This window comes from Eumetopias jubatus, unplaced genomic scaffold (assembly GCF_037043125.1).
Source record: "Eumetopias jubatus isolate StellerSeaLion01/CBP00866 unplaced genomic scaffold, mEumJub1_p1.0 scaffold_16, whole genome shotgun sequence".
Lineage (NCBI taxonomy): Eukaryota > Metazoa > Chordata > Mammalia > Carnivora > Otariidae > Eumetopias > Eumetopias jubatus.
Genome location: NW_028274822.1, coordinates 67,401,836 through 67,426,843, shown reverse-complemented (window position 1 = coordinate 67,426,843; position 25,008 = coordinate 67,401,836). Strand labels below are relative to the sequence as shown.

General features: G+C 52.0%; 1 protein-coding gene across 2 annotated transcripts; it reads right to left on the bottom strand.

The window, feature by feature from the left end:
- Nucleotides 1–8,014: 8,014 nt before the first annotated feature.
- On the bottom strand, nt 8,015–24,788 carry SLC2A11 (solute carrier family 2 member 11). 2 transcript variants are annotated; one of them, XM_028095510.2, is made up of 12 exons: nt 24,768–24,788; nt 20,523–20,621; nt 18,083–18,243; nt 14,757–14,881; nt 14,065–14,194; nt 13,361–13,509; nt 9,926–10,113; nt 9,723–9,833; nt 9,047–9,148; nt 8,889–8,964; nt 8,510–8,637; nt 8,015–8,295 (listed from the first exon to the last, which is right to left on the bottom strand). In XM_028095510.2, exons 1-12 carry the CDS (start codon nt 24,786–24,788, stop codon nt 8,095–8,097), a joined length of 1,491 nt encoding a protein of 496 aa, XP_027951311.1. In that variant the 3' UTR covers nt 8,015–8,094. The 2 variants fall into 2 exon arrangements, with proteins under 2 accessions (XP_027951311.1, XP_027951310.1); XM_028095509.2 differs by lacking the exon at nt 24,768–24,788 and adding an exon at nt 23,946–24,024.
- Between the last annotated feature and the right edge of the window lie 220 nt (nt 24,789–25,008).

Genomic DNA, 25,008 nt, shown 5'->3' with positions numbered 1-25,008 from the left:
GCTCAGGTCATGGTCTCAGGATCCTGGGATCGATCCCCCACATCGGGCTCCCTGCTCCACGGGAAGCCGGCCTCTCCCTCCCCCACTCCCCCTTGCTTGTGTTCCCTCTCTCTCTGTGTCTCTCTCTGTCAAATAAATAAAATCTTAAAAAAAAAAAGATTTTGTTTATTTATTCATGAGAGACACAGAGAGAGAGGCAGAGGAAGAAGCAGGCTCCCCAAGGAGCAGGGAGCCCGATGTGGGGCTTGATCCCAGGACCCCAGGGATCATGACCTGAGTCGAAGGCAGATGCTTAACCATCTGAGCCACCCAGGTGCCCCATGTGTGACTGACTTTTTTCTAGGGGAGGGTCACGGCTCCTCCCAACCCTGGTGCAGCCCAAGGACAGGGACAGTGGTGGACGCCTTGGGATGTAGCGGGTCCTAAGAGAAGATGGATACACTGAAGGAATCAATGAAATCAATGAACGATTCAGCTGAGGCATGGAGAGGACCACCTGTGTCCCATCAAGAGGGAACCGATTGTCAGGGTTGGGAGAGGTGTGGGTGAGGGCAAACACAGAATCAGATGCAACCCTTTGGAAGCCGTGCGGTCCTGACCCTTGTGAGCAGTGCATGGGGCCCAGTAGCCAGGTTTGCTGGCCCAGCCTCTCCCTGGGAAGCTGAGGTTCAAAATCCAGGTAACTACCAAGCGAGGAAGGGAGGGGTGTGGGCCGGGAGAGGGAGCCAACCTGGTGCTCTGGAGGAGGGGAGAAGCCACACTGTATCTGGGGTCCGGGCAGGTGAGTCAGAGCTGGGGGACCTTTGGCTGTGGAGGAGAGCATTTCAGGGGGATGTGGGGACTGACGGACACCAGTACACAGGGATTTGAAGGGGCCAGCTGGAAGGACCATTCCATCAAGAGTGGTCTGGGGGCCCAAGTCAGGGATTCACCCACCAGGCAGGCCTTGGTGCCTCTGCAGTCAGGGAGGAGATAGCCTGGGCTTTCAGGGAGCAGGGGCAGGGAGGCAAGCTGGAGTACCACTCCCAGGGAGCAGGGCCCAGGCCCATGGGTCACCCAGGAGCTCCCTGGGGAGGCAGAGGAGAGTCCAGGCCAGATGCATCCTTGCTAGAACCCTGCTTATACCCCTCGTTCCCTTGCTCCACGCCTGCAGAGGGTCTGCTTTGTCCTGTGCTTCTTCCTAACCAGCTCGAGATCAGGATGTCAGCCCAGGAGGGCACCCAAAAGAGAGTCAGTGGGGCAGAGTTTCTCCTCTCTCACAGTGTCATCACCATTTCCCCAGGGACCTAGGCCCAGCCTCTCCCTGTCTTGAGAAAACAAGGCTCTGAGGCTTGCACCCAATCTCTCCATCACCATCACCCCGCCCCCTACCACCACCACCACCGTCCCTGCCCTGTGGAGCCTCACCAGGCAAGTCACACTCAGATGGGAAGGCTAATGACAGCCTTAACCCAAACTAGGAGATTACAAGCCACAGGACTTAAAAAATCATTTGAGAACAGAAAGACTTACTGGTGTTCCCAAGCCCCCATGCAGCTGGTGTTTGTTGCCCAAGTGTGACCTGTCCCAGGCCTGGGAAGATGACTGAGGTCACTATCACAAAATTATCTCATACCATACACAAAAATTAATTCAAGATTGATCCTCAACATACATGTGGGGGCGCCTGAGTAGCTCAGAGGGTTAAGCGTCTGCCTTCGGCTCAGGTCATGATCCCAGGGTCCTGGGATTGAGCCCCGCATCGGGCTCCCTGCTCTGCGGGAAGCCTGCTTCTCCCTCTCCCACTCCCCCTGCTTGTGTTCCCTCTTTTGCTGTGTCTCTGTCAAATAAATAAATAAAATCTTTAAAAAAATACATGTAAAAGTTAAAACCATCAAACATTTAGGAGAAAATCTTTGCAATGTTGAGATAGACAAAGATGTCTTAGGGCACAAGAAGCATTAACATACAAGATAAAATTGATATATTGGATTTAGCAAAATAAAAATTTCTGCTCTTAAAAAGACACTATTAGGAACATAAAAAAGGCAAGTTACAGATGGCAAGAAAATATTGGCATTACATATATCTGACAAAATACGGACATCTAAAATGTATGAAGAATGTCCTCAACTCAAAATTAATAAGATAACCCAATAAAAATGGTGAACACTAGGAGAATATCTAGGTGACCGACCATGGGTTTGGTGATGCCTTTTTAGATACAACACCAAAGGCATGATCCATGAAAGAAAGAAGTTGGACATCCTTAAAACTAGAAACTTCTGCTCTGTGAAAGACACTGTCAAGAGAATGAAAAAAAACAAAACAAACCACAAGCTGGGAGAAAATATTTGCAAAAGACCTATCTGATAGGGTCGCCTGGGTGGCTCAGTTGGTGGAGCAACAGACTCTGGATTTTGGCTCAGGTCATGATCTCAGGGTAGTGAAATCCACCTCCTCCCCCTGCGATCCACGCAGAGTTTGCTTGAGATTCTTCCTCTCCCTCTGCCCTGCCTCCTGCTCTCTCTCTCTCTAAATAAATAAATAAAATCTTTAAAAAAAAAAAAAGACATATCTGATAAAGGGCTGTTACCCAGGACATACACAGAACTTTTATTTTATTTTATTTTATTTTTTTTAAAGATTTATTTATTTATTTGACAGAGAGAGAGAGAAGCGCACAAGTAGGCAGAGCAGCAGGCAGAGGGAGAGGGAGAAGCAGGCTTCCCACAGAGCAGGGAGCCCGATGCGGGGTTCGATCCCAGGATCCTGGGATCATGACCTGAGCCGAAGGCAGCCGCTTAACAACTGAGCCACCCAGGTGCCCCCATACACAGAACTTTTAAAACTCAACAGTAAGAAAATGAAGAGCTTAATTTAAAAAATGAGCCAGAGACGTAAACAGATATATACACACAACAAGCATATGAAGAGGGGCGCCTAGGTGGCTCAGTCATTAAGTGTCTGCCCTCGGCTCAGGTCATGGTCTCAGGGTCCTGGCATCGAGCCCTGCGTCGGGCTCCCTGCTCAGCGGGCAGTCTGCTTCTCACTCTCACTCTCCCTTTGTGCTCTCCCTCTCTCTCTCTCAAATAAATAAATAAAATCTTTTAAAAAAGGCATATGAAGAGATGCTCCACATATGATCCAGCAATCACGCTCCTTGGTATTTACCCAAAGGAACTGAAAACGTATGTTGACACAAAAACTTGCACATGGATGTGTATAGCAAATTTATTAATTATTGCCCAAACTTGGAAGCCACCAAGATGTCCCTCACTGGGTGAGTGGATAAATAAACTGTGGTGTATCCAGACAATGGAATATTATTCAGTGCTAAAAAGAAATGGGCTAGCAAGCTGTGCAAAGACACGGAGGAAACTTAAATGCATATTACTAAGTGGAAGAAGCCAATCTGAAAAGGCTACAAACTGTTTGATTCCAACTATAGAACATTCTACAAAAGGTAAAATTATGAAGACAGCAAAAACTCAGTGGTTGCCAAGGATCAGTGGGAAGGGAGGGATGACTAGGTAGAGCAGAGAGGATTTTTAGGGCAGTGAAAATACTCTGTATATACCACAATGGTAGTGCATGTCACTCTACATTTTCCAACCCAGAGAATGTACAACCTGGCCTTATGGGTGTTAGTGATGCGTCCATGTAGGTTCATGCATTGTAACACATGGACCACTCTCATGGGGGGATGTTGATAATAAAGGAGGCCCTGCATGTGAGGGGGTAGGAGGTATATGGGAAGTCTCTGTATATTCCTCTCCATTTTACTGTGAAATGAAAACTGCTCTGAGAAATATAAAATCTCTTAAAACATTTTTAAAATTTATTTACTTTAGAGGGGTGGGGAGGGGCAGACAGAGAGGGAGAGGGAGAGGGAGAATCCCAAGCAGACTCCCTGGCTGGTTGCAGGCCTCGATCCCACGACCCTGAGATCATGACCTGAGCCGAGATCAGGAGTGGGTCACACCCAGGCGCCCCCCAAAATAAAATCTTAAAAAAAAAATAGTGGACAGGCTCTCCCTCTGCTCTGTGAACATGGTGGCACCCTCGGGGACAGCCCTGCTGGGAGGAGCAGTCGGGGGCTGTTGTGACAGCCACTGGCAGGGCCCCCCCCCACCCGGAGTGTGACTTCAGCCTCTGTCAATCAGGGCGCTGGCATCGGGGAGCACTGGTGGCCGGCCAGGGCCAGAAGCTGTGCTGGTAGAGGACACCAAACACGGGCCTGAAGGCAGCCTGGAGCTCCTCCTCACACAGTCGCTGGAAGGACTTGGAGTCTGGGGTGACCTGGTCTCGGGGAAGAAATCTTTGGGCCAGAATCCACTGCTGCCTCAAGGTCTGGCTGTATAGGCATCCCCTGCAACCGAGAAACCGGGTGAGGAGGAGACACTGACGAGACAAGAAGGAAACTTAAGATCCAGAGCAGGGCCGGTGAGCTGACGGAATTTCTGAGAAGCTGCCATCTGCAGGTGGGGATGAAGAACAATGTCAAATGGAAACTCAACCCGCCATTTCTTCAAAAATCCTGGCATTGTGGTCAGCCCATGTGCATTAAAGTTACCAGAAGAGGGGCGCCTGGCTGGCTCAGTCGGTGGAGTGTGCAACTCTTGATCTCGGGGTTGTGAGTTCAAGCCCCACGCTGGGTGTAGAGATTACTTAAAAATAAAGTCTTTTTTTAATCTTTTTTAAAAAAGATTTTATTTATTTATTTACTTACTTACTTATTTGTCAAGAGAGAGCGAGCGCACAAGCAGGGGGAGCAGAAAAAGAGGGAGAAGCAGACTCCCCACCGAGCAGGGAGCCCGATGCGGGGCTCAATCACAGGACCTTAGGATCATGACTTGAGCCAAAGGCAGACGCTTAACTGACTGAGCAACCCAGGCACCCCAGTTGTGTTCTTTTTATTTAGTTTTTAGTTTTTTAAATTACAGTGATACAGTATGTACTACGGTTTATTTTATGCAGTTACGATTTGGTATGGCCCCTTTATGTTTGCTTACACTTCTCTCAACTGCAAATGGTGCCATGGGTCTTTAAGTGTTTATGTGCATAAGTTTGTTTGTTTGTTTGTTTGAAGATTTATTCATTCATTTTTTTTTTAAAGATTTTATTTATTTGACAGAGAGAGATAGCAAGAGCAGGAACACAAACAGCGGGAGCAGCAGAGGCAGAGGGAGAAGCAGGCTTCCCGCTGAGCAGGGAGCCCGATGCAGAGCTCAATCCCAGGACCCTGGGATCAGGACCTGAGCTGAAGGCAGAAGCTTAACCGACTGAGCCACTGAGGCTCCCCATCAGTTGTTTTTCTGTTCTTTTTCTGAAAGGGGGCCGGACAGCCCTAGTCACACCTGCTACCCCACTGGGGTTACCAAGACCACCCCTCCACTCACCAGTGCCCTGGCTTAGACAATCGCTTCTAGGGTTATAGTCAACCCACTGCAGGGCTGCTCATGGCCCCGACTTGTCTCCTTGGCAGGACAAAGTCAGGTGTGGCCCTCTGGCATCTCTCTCCCTCCCCAGCCTGACCAGACCACCGCCTGCCCCGCTACAGTGCTCTGCGTGTCTCAAAGATCCTTAAAGCGGGGGTGTCTGTGGGCACAGGGTCTGGAAGCCCCCACGGGAGCCATGGCAGGACACAGGCCACTCATGGCAGCTCTCACCCAGGAACACACACACATTTGCCCAAGGACTTCCAGAAAGCCCTCCGCAGACAGACCTGCAGAATGACCATTTCCAGGAAGGAGATCCTGCCTGGTTAATCCCATTGTGTCAATGCTCGTATACACATACAGCAGTCTCAATCCTCCTAGCAGGCCTCATTTTATAGATGAAGAGTCAGAAAACCAAAGCGTTTAGTGCCATACTTGGCATTCCCAGTTGGAAGCCCAAAGGTAGGTCTGCCTGCTAAGTTGTGTGCATAAGTTTTGATAAATTTTAACTTCTTTTTTAAAAAACATTTATTTATTTATTTGAGGGGTGGAGGGGGAGAGAGCATCTCAAGCAGACTCCAAACTGGGCCTGGTGCCCCACGTGGGGCTCGATCCCATGACTCCGAGATCACAACTTGAGCCTCAACCAAGAGTCAGATGCTTAACTGACTGAGCCACCCAGGCGCCCCAAATTTTAACTTCTTTAAAAAAATAGTGGACCAAAGATTTGAACAGATTCTTCACAAAAGACACCTGAATGGCCATGTTGAGCACATGAAAAGATACTCAACTTTATTATGATGAGCATTATGATGATTAGTCATCAGGGAAATGCCACCGTTAAATCACAATGAGACACCATTGTAGAGCCTGCTGCATGGCTAAATTAAAAAGATGGACAATACTAAGTGCTGATGAAGATCTACAGCATCCACAACTCTCATACATTGCTAGTGGGCATTTAAAACAGTATAATCAGGGACGCCTGGGTGGCTCAGTCGGTTGGGCATCTGCCTTCAGCTCCAGTCATGGTCCTGGAGTCCTGGGATCAGGTTCCCTGCTCAGCAGGGAGTCTGCTTCTCCCTGTGACCCTCCCCCTTCTCATGCTCTCTCTCTCTCACTCTCTCTCTCTTTGTCAAATAAATAAATAAAATCTTTAAAAAAAATAAAACAGTATAATCATTTTGGAAAAGTTTCTTCTATAGTTTTGTTTGTTTTCCTTCTATAGCTAAACATACATTCACTATTTTTAAAAGCTTTAATTCATTCATTTTTTGGTGGGCAGCAAAGCAAGGTTTATTGAGCGATAGTAAAGTTTATTAACCAATAGAGTACAAAGCTCCCAAAGAGGGAGGGGACCAGTGAGGGTTGCCCTTAAAGCTTTTATTTATTTATTTATTCATTTATTCATTCATTCATTTATTTATTTATTTATTTTTAAAGCTTGAATTTTTTAAGTAATCTCTAGTCCCAACGTGGGGCTTAAACTCATGACCCAGAGATCAAGACTCACACACTCTACTGACTGAGCCAGCTAGGCACACCTAAACATACATTTGCTATTAAACTCAGCAATTCATTTACCCAAAAGAAATGAAAACATTTTTCTACACAACAACTTGTGCAGGAATGTTTATCGAAGTTTTATTCATGATGGTCAAGATTCAGAAACAGCCCAAAATGTCCATCAACAGGTAAATGGTAAACAAGTTATGATACATCCATACAGTGGAATACTGCTCAGCAACACAAAGGAATAATACTAATACATGTGACAACATGCATGAAGCTCAAAAACTTTATTTAGAGCAAAGCCAGACACAAATGCATACATATAATACAGAATTATATCAAACTCTAAGAGAAAAAGCAAATGTGACCTATCGTGGCAGATGGCAGGTCAGTGGGTGCCTGGGGCAGCAGGTGGGGGGCCTACCGATTACAGAGGGGCATGAGGGACCTTTTGGGATGATGCGAATGTTCTACTTTGATTGTGGCGGTGGTTTCATGGCCATATACATCTGCCAAAATTCATCAAATGTATACTTTTTTTTGTAAGGGGTGGAGGTTGGGGAGGGGCAGAGGGAGAGAGAGAATCCCAAGCAGGCTCCATGCCCAGTGTGGAGCCTGATGTGGGGCTCAATCTCACAAGCCTGACATCATGACCTGAGCTGAAGTCAAGAGTCGGACGCTTAACTGGCTGAACCACCCAGGCGCCCCAAGATTTTATTTTTAAGTAATCTCTATACCCAACGTGGGTCTCAAACTTATAACCCCGAGATCAAGAGTCGCGTGCTCTACCAATGGAGCAAGCCAGGCACCCCCAGAAAATTTTTTTCTGGCCACCCTCCTCAAAGTAGGTCAAGCTCCCTAGTATGCCCACACTTCAAATCTGTATTTTTCTCTCACTGCATTTCCCTGAGTTTGTGATTGTTTTTATTGGTTTCCTGTTAACTGCCTCTAGACAGGGAGCCACCAGCAGGTCCTGATCCCCCTCTCTGGCTCACCACGGATTGCTAAGCACCGGGCACCAAGCCTGCATGCAGTAGGTGCTTAATAAGCACTCATTAAACAAATGGATGCAGGAACTAGGGAATGCAGAGGGCCAAGACCTTCGGCAGGAAGCAAAGGAGACAGCAACAGCTGGATCTGGGCCCCCACCATACCTACAGAGTTACAGCTCTGTGGACAGGACGACTTCTGGGCCCGTCCACTCAGGGCCCTGGCTCTGCCGGGAGAAGTTGAGTCTGTGCAATTCCTCAGAGATCTCCAGGAAGGTCTTGCCTTTGGTCTCCGGGAGGAAGAAGCCAGTATAGATGGTCCCACAGACACAAACACCGAGGAAAGGCATATAGAGGAAGGGGGACAATCCCTCCTATGGGTGAAAAGAGACCCGGAGACCTGGTGTGGCCGTGTTCAGCCACCAGACAGAAGGCCTCATGACAGGTGGTGATGAGGGATTTGTCCATCTTGGTTCAGATGAGTCCCAACCACTCCAGCCTCAGGCTCCCTGGATGGAGACCTCCCGCTGACAGAGGTAAAACCTAAGGCCAGGGCCTCAATGCTGGGGGAAGGCGGGGCAGGCCTACCTTGAGGAAGGGAAACCCCAGCCCGACCAGGAAGAGCAAGGTCCACATAAGCGCCCCGCCGACCATATAGGCAGCAGGCCGGGCCTTCTGGTCAAACAGCTCCGTGGCCAGAATCCCTGTCACTCCGGCTAGAAGGAGGAGCGGGGACAGGGTGCTGCCAGCCGGGGCTCCCTGCCCAGGCTTCCCCCCACCTTGTCCCTGACATGGGAGTGGGGACCCCTCGGCCTCCTCCAGCCACTCCCTCCCAGAAGCCTCAGTACAGGTAGGTTGGGGGGAGGGACATGGGGGTGACACTGCATTCACATCCACCCATCATGCACGCAGACATTCGAGTTCCTTCCGAAAAGCCCGAAGCCCAGGGTTCCTGGGGCCCACTCACCAGGGCCAATGCCAAAGCTGAGGATGAAGGCAAAGATGCAGGACATGGCCAGGTAGGGCATCCAGGTGAAGAAGCTCTGTAGTAAAGGGGCAGAGGGCGTGGAGTGAGGTGGAGATCAGGCTGCCCCAAGCTGCAACCCTCACGTCCAGCCCAGCTACCTGCAGGCACAGGGCCGCTGTGAAGATACTTCCCCAGCAGGTCATCAGGCCGTACCCTCCTATCAGCAGCAAACGGCGGCCCACCCTCTCGATCAGCACACACTGCAAAGGAAAGGAGCCCTGGTCACTGACCCCGCACTGGAAGCGTGCTTCCCTTGGTTTAAAGGCGAGCAGTGGGAAGCTGGTTGTGTGGGGAGGGGGGGCAGTTAGGAGCAGTTGATTGCTTCAGGAGATTAAGACACTATTAATTTTTTAAAAGACTTTTTATTTATTTGAGAGCGAGAGAGCACGAGCAGTGGGGAGGGGCAGAGGGAGAGGGAGAAAAGCAGTTTCCCGCTGAGCAGGGAGCCCAAAAGGGGGCTCACAGTCCCAGGACCCTGAAATCACCACGATGGGAAGGCTGAAGCTCAACCGACTGAGCCACCCAGGCGCCCCTATTAATTTTTTAATTATTAATTTGGTCACTCCATTCAGTTTCCTCATCTCAAAATGGTGTGTTAAGGGCACGGTCAACAGTTGGTGCTCAATAAATGCTAGCTAAGTCGCCCCACTTGAGCATAGTGAGCTGGAGTGGAAAAGGGCTCAAGGCAGAGGGTTTAAGTCCTCCGAGAGTCAGGGCCCCCCCCCCCCCCCGCAGGGCTGATAGAGGGTCAGCCTGAGCCCACGACAAACTCACACTGAGGCAGGCCGCGAGCAGCTCGCAGCTCCCAGTCCCCAAGACGGCGTACTGGACCTTCCCCTCGGGAATCCCGGCCTCCCGGAACACGGAGGAGGCGTATGCGTACACCTGGAGACGGAGGGCAGAGGGGCGCCGGCTGCCAGTGGCCTGCGGTCCGCAGCCTCCTGGCCCGGGGCGGGGGACGTGGCGGCGGGCCTCACCGAGTCGTTCCCGCAGAGCTCCAAGGCACTGGCCAGCACCACGAGGCTCGTCACCTGCCTCCGCAGGCCGCGATCCTGGAACAGCTCCCACGGGCGCCGCGCGCGCTGGCCCTCGCAGGCGGCGCGCTCCTCCTCCAGCTCCTCCAACTCCCCCGCCACGTCCGCGCTGCCCCGCAGCCGCTGCAGGGCTGGGGTTGGGGGGAGAGGGCGCTGAGCCCCACTTCCCCCAGACCCTCTTTGGGTCCCCCACAGTGAGCTCCCACCCTCAACTCTGTTCTCTCTCTCTCTCTCTCTGGGGCCCCCCTCAACTCTGTTCTCTCTCTCTCTCTCTCTGGGGCCCCCTGATCAGATGGGGATGAGCTTCCCCCGTCCCTGTCATTTCAGGGCATCACGGACCAATAAAGGCTTTAGGAGCTCGGGGTTCTGCGGATACATCAGACCGGACACGATTGCGGCAGATTGCCATTATCCAACGTCCCCAATTCTCCACCCGTCCCTGTAACCAGGCCCTCTGCTAGGTGATTTTTGCAGCAGCCCCCACCAAAGGGGCAAGTATGTATCCCGCCCCATGGCATTGGGCTGTGCCATGTGACTCTCTCTGGCCAATGGAATGAGGTTGTGGGGAGGGTATGCAAATTCCAGCCCAAGCCTCAAGAGACCTTGCTCATTTCTTCTTGCTCTTCTCCCATCATCATAGAAAGGTGTGGTGGGGCTAGCCCACTGGTCCCAGAAAGAGCAGAAAGGTCCCAGAAAGGCCCAGCTGGGACCCTCCTAAATTAGCCAATGCCCAGCAGACCTGCATGAGCAACCAAGACCAGCAGAGCCACCAGCCAGGCGCAGCCTACATCAGCCAACCCCAGGGAACTCACAGAGGCTTGAACTAAGTGATTGCTTCTTTGGTCTGCCACTGAGACCAGCAACAGAAAACTGATGTCAACAGATCAGGCAGCAACAGAAAACTGATGACTTAATTAATGGGTACCAGGAGGGGTGCTATCATACTAGGACCTGTAATCTATGGTACTGATTCCAATACCAGGCAGAGATGGTGAGGAGCCTAGAACAATGAATGCCTGGGTATGCCAAGCAGTATTGAGGAAGAAAGAAAACAGACCTCATGAACTCCTGGACTCGAGGGAAGAGATCCCTATGTGGTGAAAGCATGAACTGGTTGCTTTTAGCTCAGTATTCCAAGCTTACTATAAGTGAAACATGAGGGGCGCCTGGGTGGCTCAGCTGGTTAAGCATCTGCCTTTGGCTCAGGACATGATCCTAGGGTCCTGGGATCAAGCCCCGCATCAGGTTCCCTGCTCAGCAGGAAGCCTGCTTTTCCCTCTGCCTTTGCCTGCAGCTCCCCCTGCTTGTGCTCTCCCTGTGTCTGTCAAATAAATAAATAAAATCTTTAAAAAAAAAAAGAAAGAAAGAAAGAAAGAAAAAGAAAAACATGAGCTCAAAAATACCTTCAGAGGAAACAAGATTTAATTAAATTTAACTTATCCCGAACTCACTAGGTTGGTTTAATAAAAAATGAAAACAAACAAACAAACAAACAAAAACCTGTTTCTCATCTCTAGCCCCTCCAGTTAGCAAAAAGAGTTCCATGTTAAGTTCCGGCCTGAAAGCAAAGATCAAATCCAGAGCCCTGCCGCTGAGCCATGGACTCAGGGTAACAATCAAATTAAGGGTGTGGCTTAATGCCAGTGCCTCATAGACTCTCGTGGCTGGAAAAGGAGCATTTGGGGGGCCTAAGGGTGTTGGTCCCCAGCAGCCTGATATGCCCCAAATTCCAGTCATTCGGTCTCAAGAGGGAAGCAGGTCTCAAAAAGACTTATGGGTGTGGCTTTTGGGCACATCAATCAAATACATAGAAAAATCACATCGTTTTTGAGAAAATTACATTGACAAAAACTCCGCCAGCCCGGGGGAAAAGGGACCAAGACAATTTGAAATATAAAGACTTGTGTGCCCCAACTTTCTATGAGCACATTTGCAATGCCCTCTTCAGAAGGTGTTAAGGAAGCCTAGCTCAGAGGGCAGAAGCCAGAACCTGGGGACAGACACCACAGTCCGGGAGCCCCTCCCAGGGAGCAGAGCCAGAACTTGATCATGGAACATTCCCTACCAGCAAGGCAGGGAGGTCTGGCACCATCTTCCCAGGAGCACCCAAGCATTAAGGACTGGTGATGGCTTTCTGCTCCCTTTGAATTGAGGCTGAGTTCTGGTTACACCATCCCACTTTCACCATTTTGTGTTGAGTTCAGAGGGGCAGAAGACTTGCGTTTTTAGCTCGTAGGTCTCCGGATCAAGAAAAGGCACATATAGAGTTGATGTGATCTTAAGATCTGGGGCTGCAAGACGGATGCCATGATCGGATGAGACTGTGGGGCCCCAGATGACACTGAGCATGTTTTGCACAGGAGAGGGATATCAGTAATAGCTGTGGCCACAATGGCAAGCTGAGGGGGTGCATGAGTGGGCCCTGGTCTTCACCTTTCTCTAAATCCATGCCCTTTGCCATGTGGAGAGGATAGGCCATTGATTTTCCCATCCCTTGACTTTGGGTTCAGTGACATGGCTGATGGCATGTTCATGGGCACGGGGAACACAGATTTGCAAAATGCTTGTGCAACTGGATCTGCTTTCTTGGGCCTCTGCCATCACCTTAATAAGAACATCCCCGGGCTAGCCCATTGGTACCAAGAGTGAGAGGAGAGGCGTGTGCAGCAGAACTGAACAGCTCGGGCCCAGACCAGCCTGGACTGGCTCACCGGCTGATTCCCAGAAACCATGAGCCACCCAGCCGAGATCAGCAGTCATGCAGCCAGCCCAGCAAGCAAATGAGTAGAAGACGCAGTAATGGATTGTGTTAAGCCAGAGATTTTGGTATTGTTCTTGGGCATCATTATGGCCATAGCGAATGAGTCAGCCCATCAGCACCCAGGTGACACAGTGTTTCATCTTGCATATGTGGTAGAGGGTTCTTTATTGGCACCATCCTGCAGTTCCTAGATGCCAGGAGCCAGGTCTGCCCTGTCCCGCTGGCTTGGCACTTAGGATAGCCCCTTGGTAAAGAGTTTTTGGGTTGTTTTTTTTTTTTAAGATTTTATTTATTTGACAGAGAGAGAGAGCGAAGCGAGCCTGAGCCGGGGGGAGGGGCAGACGGAGAGGGAGAAGCAGACTCCCCGCTGAGTGCAGAGCCGGACTCGGGCTTGATCCCAGGACCCTCAGATCATGACCTGACTGAAAGTCAGATACTTAACCAACTGAGCCACCCAGGCGCCCCAATAAAGAGTTTTGAAGAGATGGATGGATGGCACAAAAGTGAGGGACAGCTTTTCCCTGATAAATGAAATCCAAGAAATGGGGATTCACATGCTCCAGACAGATGTGCCCCTGGGTCAACGGTGGTCTGGGGACCCAAGGTCAGGGACTCACCCACCAGGCAGGCCTCGGTGTCTCCACGGTCAATGAGGAGGTAGCGTGGGCTCTCAGGAAGCAGAGGGAGGGAGGCAAGCTGGAGCACCCCAGGCACCAGGCAGCTGGCCAGCAGCAGGGGCCAGGCCCCTGGGTTACCCAGGAGCTCCCTGGGGAGACAGAGGAGAGGCCGGACCGGGTGCTTCCTTGCCAGGGCCCTGCCCACTCACCCCCTGACCTCCCCGCCCCCCACCCCCGGTCCCCTGCCTGCCTGCCCTCCTGAGGGCAGAGGCCCTGTATTGCTCTCTGCTTCTTTCTAACCAGTTCTGGGTCTGGACACCAAGATCCCTCCCATCCCATGGCCACGGCCCCACCTGATCCGTAGCAACTCCTCTTCCCAGGGTGCCAGGCTCTGCCCTCCCCTCTCTTTTCTGGGATGACCAGGACATGCTCCCCTTTAAAAGCCCAAACCTTCACCCTCTCTCTTTTTAAGACCTGTTCTTTGCTCCCTGATCTAGAGAGGAGGGAAATGCTGATTCACACTGACAGGTAGTTGGCTAATACCCATTTTGTGTATTGGCCAGATGGGTGTAGACAGGATTTCAATACAAAGATTTCTTAATTCAGAGAAGCAATGCCTTAATACACTTAATGAGAAATTTAGGCAAAGGGCTTTTTCTGGCCCCCCTCAAACCATTCAGGGCACATGGAGACAGGGTGTTTACCTGAGTCCGACCACCTGACCTATCACGATCCCCAGGGCAGCGAAGATGGCTGGGGTCATGGCCACGGCTCCTCGGAGCTCCCTGGGGGCACTTTCCCCCAGGTACATGGGCTGGACATTCATGCTCAAGCCTAGATGTGTGCACAGCCACTAAGTTTCAGAGTACTTTCTTTCCCAGGAATAGATAACTAATATAGACAGAGACACCTGGCTGTATAAACAGTAGCAAGTCAAAAGGGAATTTGCTGATGGGTGTCCCTAAAAGCCCAGGTAGATGGGCTTCCTCACATGCCAAGCCCCAGAAACTGAGGGCCCCGAACAGGCTACTCTGCCTCTATAGGGAAGATCTGAGAGCTCATCCTTGATGCCTTTGTACCTTGGCTGCCAGGAAGCTCCTGGCTTAGAGTGTGGCTCAAATACAGGATCTCTGTTAGCACAGGCTTGGGGATGCTTGTATTCACAGCCCTGTACAACTTTTTCATGTTTCTATATCCACTTGAAGTGTCTAATTATATGAGCCTTTTGAGATAAACCATAATCACTTTGCTAAAGAAGAGGTGGGCATGAATGAAAAACGTGAAGAAAGAAAATGCATGAATGGATGAAAGAAGTAAAGAGAACAAATGAATGAATAAACGGAATACATGAATGAGTGGGTATAGAGAGGCAGGATGAGCTGCCCTCCCTCCATACCTGCACTGACTCCCATGAGCAGCCTGCCCAGCACGATCATCTCAAAGGAGCCTGCTCTGCGGCTGAAGGCAAACAGGGTCGCCGCGGCCACCACGAAGATGTTATTCACCAGGAGGGACTTCTTCCTGGGGGAAAGTGGAACGCAGGCAAGAGAGGCTCAGATTCAGTCTGGGAGGGGGGACTCTCCCTGGGGACCCCCTCTTTGCAGCTCCAACCAGCCCGATCAGACCTGTGTGTGCGCGTGTGTGAGCTTTGTCAAGGAGTCTAAGCTACTCTCCTTTTGGCCCGCATCATAGCTTGAGAAGACAACATTTGTATTTTATGCTTCATCTCTTCAGATGAAGCATTTCTTTCTTCCCACTCCTTTGTAATATGAGCGGCCTACTATCTGATTTCTCAGACTCAATAAAACTTTTAGAGTAAGGGAAGAGATGCATTGAAAGCCAAGTACAGTCCCTGCACATTTTCTTCCATGTATTATAGAGTCACTTCTCAGAACTTTCAGAATGGCTGGGTGGCCCATGCCTAGTTCAGCAGGACAGACTGCAGCCCAGGGAGTGGCCACTAGAAATGTCAGCTGCTCCACCATGATGAAGCCTCAGGTCTGGGGTTCCTGATATTGAACACAGAAGTGCTGTCATACAGGGTGCTCGGGAGAGCTCACTGTACAGACAGGGAAACTGGATCCTAGAGGAGGCCAGTATTCTGCCCAAAGTCAGTGGCACACTGGCAAGAGAATCCAGACTAAAGCATAGATCTCCTGTGTCTAGAGAATGGAGAATGGCATAGATTATAGCAAACTTGGTCCAGTGGTAACTCCAGTTGAAAACCACATATGGTTTCCTTGTTGCTGTAAGTTAATAAAGTACTTCAGTTGTGGGGTATTTATTTGGTAAATGCATTTTGCTCCATTTCCGTACACAGACAATACCGAAAACGCTTAGCTTCCACCTAGCAGGGGCAGTAATACACCTTTACTGACCTGCCTGAGGATGGAGCAGCTTTCCAGCTCGGGGCCACAGTCCCTTCCACAGGGCACCCTGCTGGCCCACTTCTCTGATAACTTTATACTGAAAGGACAGGGAGAATGAGCACCAGAAGAGTCCACTAGAGGTCTTGTAAGGCACGAGCATGACAGAGTGGAAACTTCAAACGGAGTGGGCCGCCCCATCAGTGAAGTTCCTGAAGCTCACCAGACTAATGCACATCAGCCTATTTCCTCCAAAGTGCATGAGAAATCACTGCCCCCCCCCCCCCCCAAGAAGGAAGGGCAAACCTCAGAGAGCTCCTTCCCATTTTGGAGAGAGCACGTACCACCCTGGGTGTCACGCTCTGGCACAGAAATCAGGTAACTTGAAAACCTGGCAGTTTCGAGTGGAGCTGAGCATGAAGAGTATTCTCCAGTGGGTCCCCCACTCAGTGCAAAGAGCTCTGCCACTCGCCCCTTTAGACCGAGGAGAGCCTATGGTGCTCCGAGTGGCTGTGGCAGCTACTAAAAGGAGACTCACAATGCAAGACCTAGAGCTTTGGAGCAAAGCCACTTTCCTTCAGCGAATTACCATCCTCTTAATTAGAAATATTCTGGCCTTGTCAGTAGTCCCTACCCCAGCCCTGGTGGCCGTGTATCCATCATGCACTGCGTGCCATATGACACTCCTATGCTAAGGTGGGGTGTGCCCAGTAGCACTTGATCACTATTTCAGTGATGCCCCATGTGGGCCCCAAAGGTTCTCATGAGCAAGTTACTCATGTCAGCATGCCTACGTGACCATACTGCCACCCTTCCCCCAAGGCACACCAGGGGTCAGAGCTAATTCCTTCTCTTTCGCAGGAAGAGCCTAAATTTGTTTGGGAATGTGCCCCTACCCCTTAAGGTTCAGGTATGAACTCGATCATCTAACCCAGACTTGGTGATCCCGTTCTCTATGCTAGTGACCCGGTGCTGGGCAATGAGACATGGCACCTTTTTGAAAAGTTGTTTTTCTCTCTTTCTGATATAAAGCATCAGCCAGGAAGAAGTCCCCCTTCTGCTTGATAATGTTGCCTCTGGGTGAGGCACTATGGTAGCTTTCCAGACAAGACAAGGCTCTAAGTGGTCTCCCTCAGGGAGAGGTGAATAAATATGATGGTGTATATGATGAGATGGTTGAGGAATGTTAGGAGGGGCACGTATAGAGCTGAACACATGGGAGAAACGTGTCCACGTGTGCAGGGTGGCTAGCAAAGGGGTGGACCGTGGTAGCCATTTGCTTTTTCTGCCCAGCATTGCTTCATGGTTGTAAATGTGTGACCCACGGTGGGTCAGTAACAATCTGTCTTCCTGGATTCTGAATCTGGAATGAAGACATTGGAGACAGAATGTAGTTGGAGCTAATGCACTCTAAAGGCATCTTCACTGGGAGGATGGCTCAAAGCTGTGGCTGTTGAGATCCTCAGCACTGCCCTGGATCCTGCCCTTCTGAAGACCTGGCTTCTGAGCATTTCCTTTCATTCTATGAACTGTTCCACCATCTTTCCAGTTATTACAATTTTTGAGCAGGGCAGTCCAAGCCTGTCTTTCTTTCTCTCTGTCTTTTTAAAAGTAGACTTTTAATTTTTAATTATTTTATTTTATTTTTTTAAAGATTTTATTTATTTATTTAACAGAGAGAGACACAGCGAGAGAGGGAACACAAGCAGGGGGAGTGTGAGAGGGAGAGCAGACTTCCCACCCAGCAGGGAGCCTGATGTGGGGCTCAATCCCAGGACCCTGGGATCATGACTTGAGCCTAAGGCAGACGATTAACAACTGAGCCACCCAGGCACCCCACCTTAAGTAGACTTTTTACAAAGTTTTATTTAAGTAGGCTCCCTGCCCAACATAGGGCTTGAACTCACAACCCTAAGATCAAGAGTCCCATGCTCCACTGACTGAGCCGGCCAGGAGTATGTATGTATGTATGTATGTATGTATGTATTTAGTATGAGCCTGTCTCTCTTGTTTGCACCCCAAGAACTGCATCAGTTGGATACAGAGGGGGAAATGAGGCCTGAAGAGGACCTAGTTTGTGGTCCAATAGCACTTGCCCGCAGACATGGAACTAGAGACCAGGCAGGAGTCCTCTCTCCCTCAGAGCACAAGGCTCCTCCCTCTACCAAATCAGCTTAGACATGTGACTCTTGTGATGAAACTGCTGGTATGGTAGGAGGCGGCGGCGGCGGGGGGCGGGGGGGGGGCAGGCCTGGGCCTGGGCTTACAGGGCCTCTCCTTCTCCCACATTCCTCAGCCTACAGACTGGGGCACCTCTCATCAAGGGGCATCTGGGACACACACAGAAAGCACTTACCTTCCCAGCATGACGGCCAGGGGCCCAGCCAGCAGTGCTCCAAAGAGGCCCCCCAGTGGGTACAGAGACACAATGAGGGACCACACCAACAGAACTAGGTGATCGGGTAGTGGCTGGCCGGTGCGCACCCACCATGTCTCATTGATGAATTCCTGAATGTGCTGTGGACAGAGATGCCAGTCAGCCTCCCAGCGACAGGCCAGACAGGCTAAGACTTCTCCCCCACAGGGCTCTGCCTCTACAGAGCAGGCGCCAGGGCTCCCGAGCAAGACTCTCTCTGGTGGGGCAGGAACAGAGTCACCAGAGCTCGTCCTCTTTGAGGGCACCGGACAGATCTCCTTCACCTACAATGTCTCCTGGAGCCTAGTGCTGGCCAGTCTCTGTTTGCCCTTCATTTATTTATTTATTTATTTTAAAGATTTTATTTATTTATTTGACAGAGAGAGACAGCGAGAGAGGGAACACAAGCAGGGGGAGCAGGAGAGGGAGAAGCAGGCTTCCCGCCGAGCAGGGAGCCCGACGTGGGGCTCGATCCCAGGACCCTGGGATCATGACCTGAGCCGAAGGCAGACACCCAACGACTGAGCCACCCAGGCGCCCCTCTGTTTGCCCTTCAGAGCCCATGATCACCCCCCACCCCCGGGCCCCCACTTTTGGCCTAAGAATCCACCCATATGGCTCACATCAGTGGGCCCCCTGCTGACTGGCTTTCTGTGGGACTTAGCCAATGGTGAGCACCAGCAGGACATGAGAGAGAGGCGGGAGGGGTGTTTGTTTCCGGGTCACTTCAGGCTGGGGGGTCACCTCAGGCCAGCTATGACACTCAACCAAACGTCCCGGCTCCTCTCAAGGGGTCCTACGCCACACGGCTCTTTCCTTCCAGGTTCAGTAACCGCTCCTTCCATGTGTCCCTTTGGGGGTAGGGGCAGTGGTAATGACTCTGGCGTTACTGAGCTCTCCCTGGTCTTGTGTGCTCTCTCTGTCACACTCAATCTGTAAATTATCCCTGGTGGCACCTAAACCTACCTGACTTCTCTGGACTGTGCCACCTGTTTCCCCGGGACCCCAACTCTGACGACCCTCAGAAGTGTTCTGTTAGATACACATCACTCTGTTCACTGTTGAAACTGGGGATTAGGCCCAGAGAGGTGAAAGGACTTGCTCACGGCCTCAGCCACAGGTCAGGGCTGCGGGGGGTGGTCAGGGCACCCCAGGCCCCCACCCCCAGAGCTGCAGCTTTAGGTAAGTAAACAGAGGCCACAGGGTTAGGAATGACTGCACTCGGGGAAGACCTGGACACACTTCAGCGTCTGACTGGGCTCAGGCCTCCCAACAGGATGTGAGGGAGGACGCGAGGAGGGCAGCGGGTTTAGGGGTTGGGACAGCTCTCCTCTGCTCAGGCCAGCTCAGGGTAATGACTGTCAGCCTGGTGCCTGCCCGGTCCCTCTAGGGGCAGGACCATCTAGGGGAGCTGGGACCAGGCCCAGCCTCTCCTGTCCCTGGCTGGAAATCCCTTTGAGGGATTAGAAGGAGTCTCTGAGGCCAGGAAAGTCCCTTGGGCCAGGTCAGCGCCAGGCGCTGGGGGCACAAGGATGACTCAGACACTGAGAGCAAACCAGCAGGAGGATGATATGGGCCCCAACACAACCCATATGCAACCTGAGCGGGGACAGCCCGCTTGAAGGGCTGGGGAGGGAGGGGTGACTTCCAGCTGGGGTGGGGTGGGGCTGTCGAAGGAAAGCTTCAGGATGGTGACGGTGTTTGGGTGGTCCTTGAGGGGCTTCTGCAGGGGCAGCAGAGAGAGCTTCCCAAGCAAAAGAGGCTTAGAGAGAGGGCTGTGTGCATTTGGGGAACTGCATTTAACTTGCTTTGCTAGTGGGGTTCAGGGAATGAAGGTAGGAGAAAAGTGGACAGGTTCTGATCTAAGGAGGCCTTGAACTTCAGGTGGATGAGTCTGTTCTTATCCCTATAGGTACTGGGGAGCCACAGAATGTTTTTGGACAGGGCAGTGGCTTGGTCAAACTTGCGAGGCTGAAGGAAGGGAGTCCAGTAAGGAGGCTAAGCCAGGGATCCAGGTAGGAGAGATGGGTCCTGAACTGGAGTCACGGCAGAGACATGGGGAGAAATGACTAGCTAGAGGTAGTTAGGAAGGGCTCGGTGTTTGGAGGCCGGGGGGCAGAGTCAAGGCTGGCCCCCCACCGGGCAAGCAGTAGAGTTATCCGCTGACATCAGGGACCTGGGAGGACATGCAGGTTCAAGGGAGGATGTAGAGCTGGGTTTGAGCCTGGATCTGCAGGACCTGTGGGTCATCCAGTGAAGGTGGATGCATGGGGCAAAAGCACCACCAAGTGGATGCTGGCCTGAAGCCCCACAGCGGGCAGCCGTTAGCCCTCACCCCGCACCCACTGGGATGGTGAAGGTGGGCACAGAAAATACATACCAAAGTTGGGGCATTGATGATGGAGAGGTTGTAGCCAAATTGAAAAGTCCCGCCAATGCCAGCCGCGCAGATGGTCAGGAGCAGGACCCTGCCCTGAATCTGAGGAGAGAGGGGAGGACACAGAGTGGCCTTTAACAGCCTCCGCCTCACTCCGAGGGCTGGAACCTAGCAATCACAGCCCTGCAATCTATTTGAACCAGGCAGTGAAGTTTCCACTGTGCAGCTGAGGCACAGAGGAGAGGGGTTACCTAGGTCACATGGCCGGCAGGTAGGAGAGGAACCCCAGGACCCCGCCACCCCCTCCCGCCTCTCCCCCATCAGCATTTTCCCGAAATAGACAACAGTTCTCCGGCCCTCCGTGCCAGGCTGGGCCTGCTGTGGTTCTGGAGCACAATGCTCTGAGCTGGGGCCCCAGGAGAGTGAAACTCTGCCACTAGAGTCCCCCCCAGTCCCAGTGGCTTGCCCCAGCAAAACATTCTCCAACAGAGCGGCTGTGCCTCCTTCTCCCACCTGCCAGCCTGTTCTGCAGTAAGGCTAACAGAAGGGGCTGCATGGACCTGTATGTGTGGGGACTTGTGGGGCATATGAAGCAGCAGAATGGCTGCAGCTGGTGGCCGTGCTTGGGTCCCAATGCAACCTCTGCTCCTACTCACTTGTCCTCTCTCAGTCACTTCTTTGCTGGACCTGGAGATGATCATGCCTACCTCCAGGGGAGTGGGGTGGGGGGAGGCAACCAAGGGACACGTGTGCCACACACACTTGGTACAACAGAGAACAGTTTTCATCCCCATTAGAGATGGAGAGAGAACTCTCCAGAGTACCCAGCCATGAGAGCTCAGCACTCTGAGGTTCCATCCCTTTAGGTCAGTATATTTTTTAGGGATTCTCAATTTTTTAAATAAAGATTTTATTTATTTGTGTATGTGTATGAAAGAGAGAGCACAAGCAGGGGGAGCGGCAGGCAGAGGGAGAGGGAGAAGCAGGCTCCCACTGAGCAAGGAGCCCGATGCGGGGCTTGATCCCAGGACCCCGGGATCATGACCTGAGCCGAAGGCAGCCGCCTAACCGGCTGAGCCACCCAGGTGTCCCAGGATTCTCAATTGTATTAATATTTTTCCTTTTCTAGTTTTTAATGACAAAACAACATGCTTGTTCAAATGTTCGAAAATTCAGTATATGCTGAAAGTTCTCCACTGATCCGAAGGCATAGCATTGAACCTGTTCCTCTCAGATACTTTCCTAGGCATGCACAAAGTAGTCGACCATACAAAAATCAAATCGTTGATCTTTTCCTAGTAAATCACACCGCCTTTCTTGTTCTAGCAAATCATCCTGCAAATCTGAAGCCCTATAAGTCAAATTTATGACTTTTTAAGTACCTACATACAAGTTTCATGGCAGAAGGATGTTTGGCTAAAGATTTGCAGAGGAATTTCCAGAACCTGAGGACTATTTATTCATTTTATCAAACACCCAGTGTCTGTCCCAGATAGGAGCTGAGCTAGGGGGCAGAAACAGCTGGGCCAAAAACTGATGTGCATTCTCCATTTGGTGAGATACTGTACTGGCTGAGGAAGAGGCTCTGGGGGGCAGGATCTTGCCAAAGATCTTGCCACAGGTCTACAGACAGGTCCAGCAGAGGACCTGCCCACAGATTCCATAAGGCCTAAGTAACTTCCTTCTGGAAGCCAGAAGAGGCAGCCAGGTGAGGACCCAGGACTCTGGTCTCACTGGAGTCACGTTAAAGCTCCAGGTGGGCTGCATGGAGGTGAGCGTTCCACTAAGATAGATCTGCAGGAAGCAGCAAGAGAGGGGTGCCTGGGTGGCCCAGTCGGTTCGGCTCAGGTCATCCCAGGGTCCTGGGATGGAGCCCCTGCTCAGCAGGGAGCCTGCTTCTCCCTCTCCCTCTGCCTGCCACTCCTCCTGCTTGTGCTCTCTCTCTCCCTCTCTCTGTCGAATAAATAAACACAATCTTAAAAAAAAAAACAAAAGGGAAGCAGCAAGAGGTGACTGGCTCAGTTGGAAGAACATGTGACTCGATCTCAGGATCATGGGTTTGAGTCCCATGTTGAGTGTAGAGATTAGTAAATTAATTAATTAATTAATTAAAAAAAAAGAGGAGAGACACAGAGCCTGATGACGATTAAGCCCATGGGGCAGGAGATGCTGGTGGGTCTCCAAGATAGCAGGAAATCTTTTTTAAAGACTGATTGATTGATTTGAGAGAGACAGAGAGAACGAGCCAGAGGGGCGGAAGGAGAGGGAGAGAGAATCTCAAGCAGAGTCCATGCTGAGTGTGAGCCCCACTCGGGATTCGATCTCAGGACTCTGAGATCAGAACTTGAGCGGAAACCAAGAGTTGGAAGCTTAACTGTACCACCCAGGCCACTCAGAAAATTATTTGATTCACTGAGATCATGCATGAAGATTGCCTAGTCCTGTGCCTGATCATGAAAAGCATTTACAATATTAGCTATGATGGTGATTTATCAATTCAGTGAACAAATATTTCTTGCCTCCCTACTATGGACAATAAACCAACTGTTCTAGGTGCTACTGATATAACCAGTGGAACAGGAGACAGAATCCGTGACCTTACAGAGCTTTACTTCCAGCCGGGGAAGACGGGCAATAACAACATGAACAAGGAAAATACATAGTATGTCAGCTGGTGTGATGGAGACATAAAGCAGGGAAGGGTGTGAGGGAATGTTTGGAGAGGGCGGACAGGGGTACGCCCTGTGAAGGTGACATCTGCACAAGGACTTGAAGGACATGGGGGAATGTGCCATGCAGGTATTTGAAGGAAATCAGTGCGGGCTGGCAGAGGAGTGGGAGGACTAGGGGTATGGGGGAGGGGGAAGGGGCATCCAAAGATGGGTGGTGGGTGGCGTGGACGTTCTCTTCTGGCTGCCCCCCATTTCTCTGTGAAGCAGGACATCAGGACAGGGCTCAGACGGAGCGTGGAGGAAATGAAGGTTGGGGAGTGAGGCGAGAGTGGGAAACGGTCGCAGGAGGGGGCGAGGCGACCAGGACCGCAGTGCCCAAGGGCTGCTGCCTCTCCGGGCGTGTCCGACCCGCCAGAGGGCTCCAGAACAGCGCGGGCAGCGCGAGGGCTGCTCGCGTGGGATGCGGCTGGGCCACCGTTCCTGCAGACACTTGACCCCATGCAACCTTGCACTGGCCCCCAGGCCATCCCTGCGCGCGACCTCCTGCTTATGCTCCTCTGAGCCCAGCACCTAACTCCACTGGACAAACAAGCGCCAGCTATTTTTATACACTTTTATACATTCCGTTAAGCCTTCCAGAGTGGCTGCGCCCGTGCATTCCCGCCGGTCTGCAAGCCCTCGTCAGGAACGCCTGGGCCGGCCGTGTTTCGGAATTCAGACCTTTCCCGATCGCAGGAGGGCATCGAGCACGTACACATTTCTCGAGCATTCGCGGCGACACTGGGTTTGCGATACAGAACTGCGGCCGCCGTAACCGCGCGGAGCGGAGCGAGAGGCCGTCATTAAGCCGGGGGAGATGCAGTCACTCCCGCAGCACCCCAGACGCGGACGCGGCGGTGCATGCGCAGTGGGCGTGGTAGAAGGCGCCTGCCATCTTAGAGGCAGAAGCGGATGCGCAAGCGCAGTGGGTGTTGAGGGCGGCCTGGTGGGTGGGAGGCTCGCGCAAAGCGTACCTCTGGGCCGAGCGCGCGCCCGAGACACAGGCGCAGGCGCACAGCGCGGTGAAGGGGTGTGCGGTGCTTCCAGCCGTCACCTGGGAACGAGGCCCAAAGGGCCGTTACTGTTCACCTCCAATCCCGCCCTTTCCGTAGCTTTGAGGCTGAAAACCAACACACTCCTCGGTCGGCGGAGCCTGGGGCCCATCTCCGCAAACCGGAAGGGAACTCTGGTCCGAAGTCACCACAGCCAACCCCTTGCAGTCGCCCCGGGAGGTCCCATTGAGCTCCAGATTCACCCGAAACCCGGTTCTGGCCTCTCGTCCCCTCTCCCCCTGCCGCCCCAGGTGTGACTCTCTGCCGGTCCCTGCCTCGTTCGCCCTTGGACCTCCGCCGCTGCCCCTCCCGGCCCCTCTTCCCCGCTTCCTTTACGCCCCCCTGCCCACCACCAGGGCGCGGGAGCCCCCAGTCCTGGGGAGGCCCCTGTCCCCACCGACGTCCCCAACCTCCCCCAGGCCAGGTGTCCCCACCCTTGACCCAGTGGAGGGGCAGAATTAGGAGGGACCGGAGGGCAGACCCACCAGTCTCTGGAGCGCTCTCATCTGTCAGTCGCGGCAGAGCCAGTGATTTGGGTGCAGAGAAGAACCGGTTTGGGGTTGAAGGCATGAGAGGTTGGCCCTTGGAGGTGAGGAACCACAGGGTCCACTGGGTCTGGTTAATCTTTTATTTCTCGGGGCTTCTCAGACCCTGCATGGAATCCAGGACGTGGGTAAAGGCCAAACCGAAACCAGACTTGCCAAAGGACATAGAAACGTATACCCG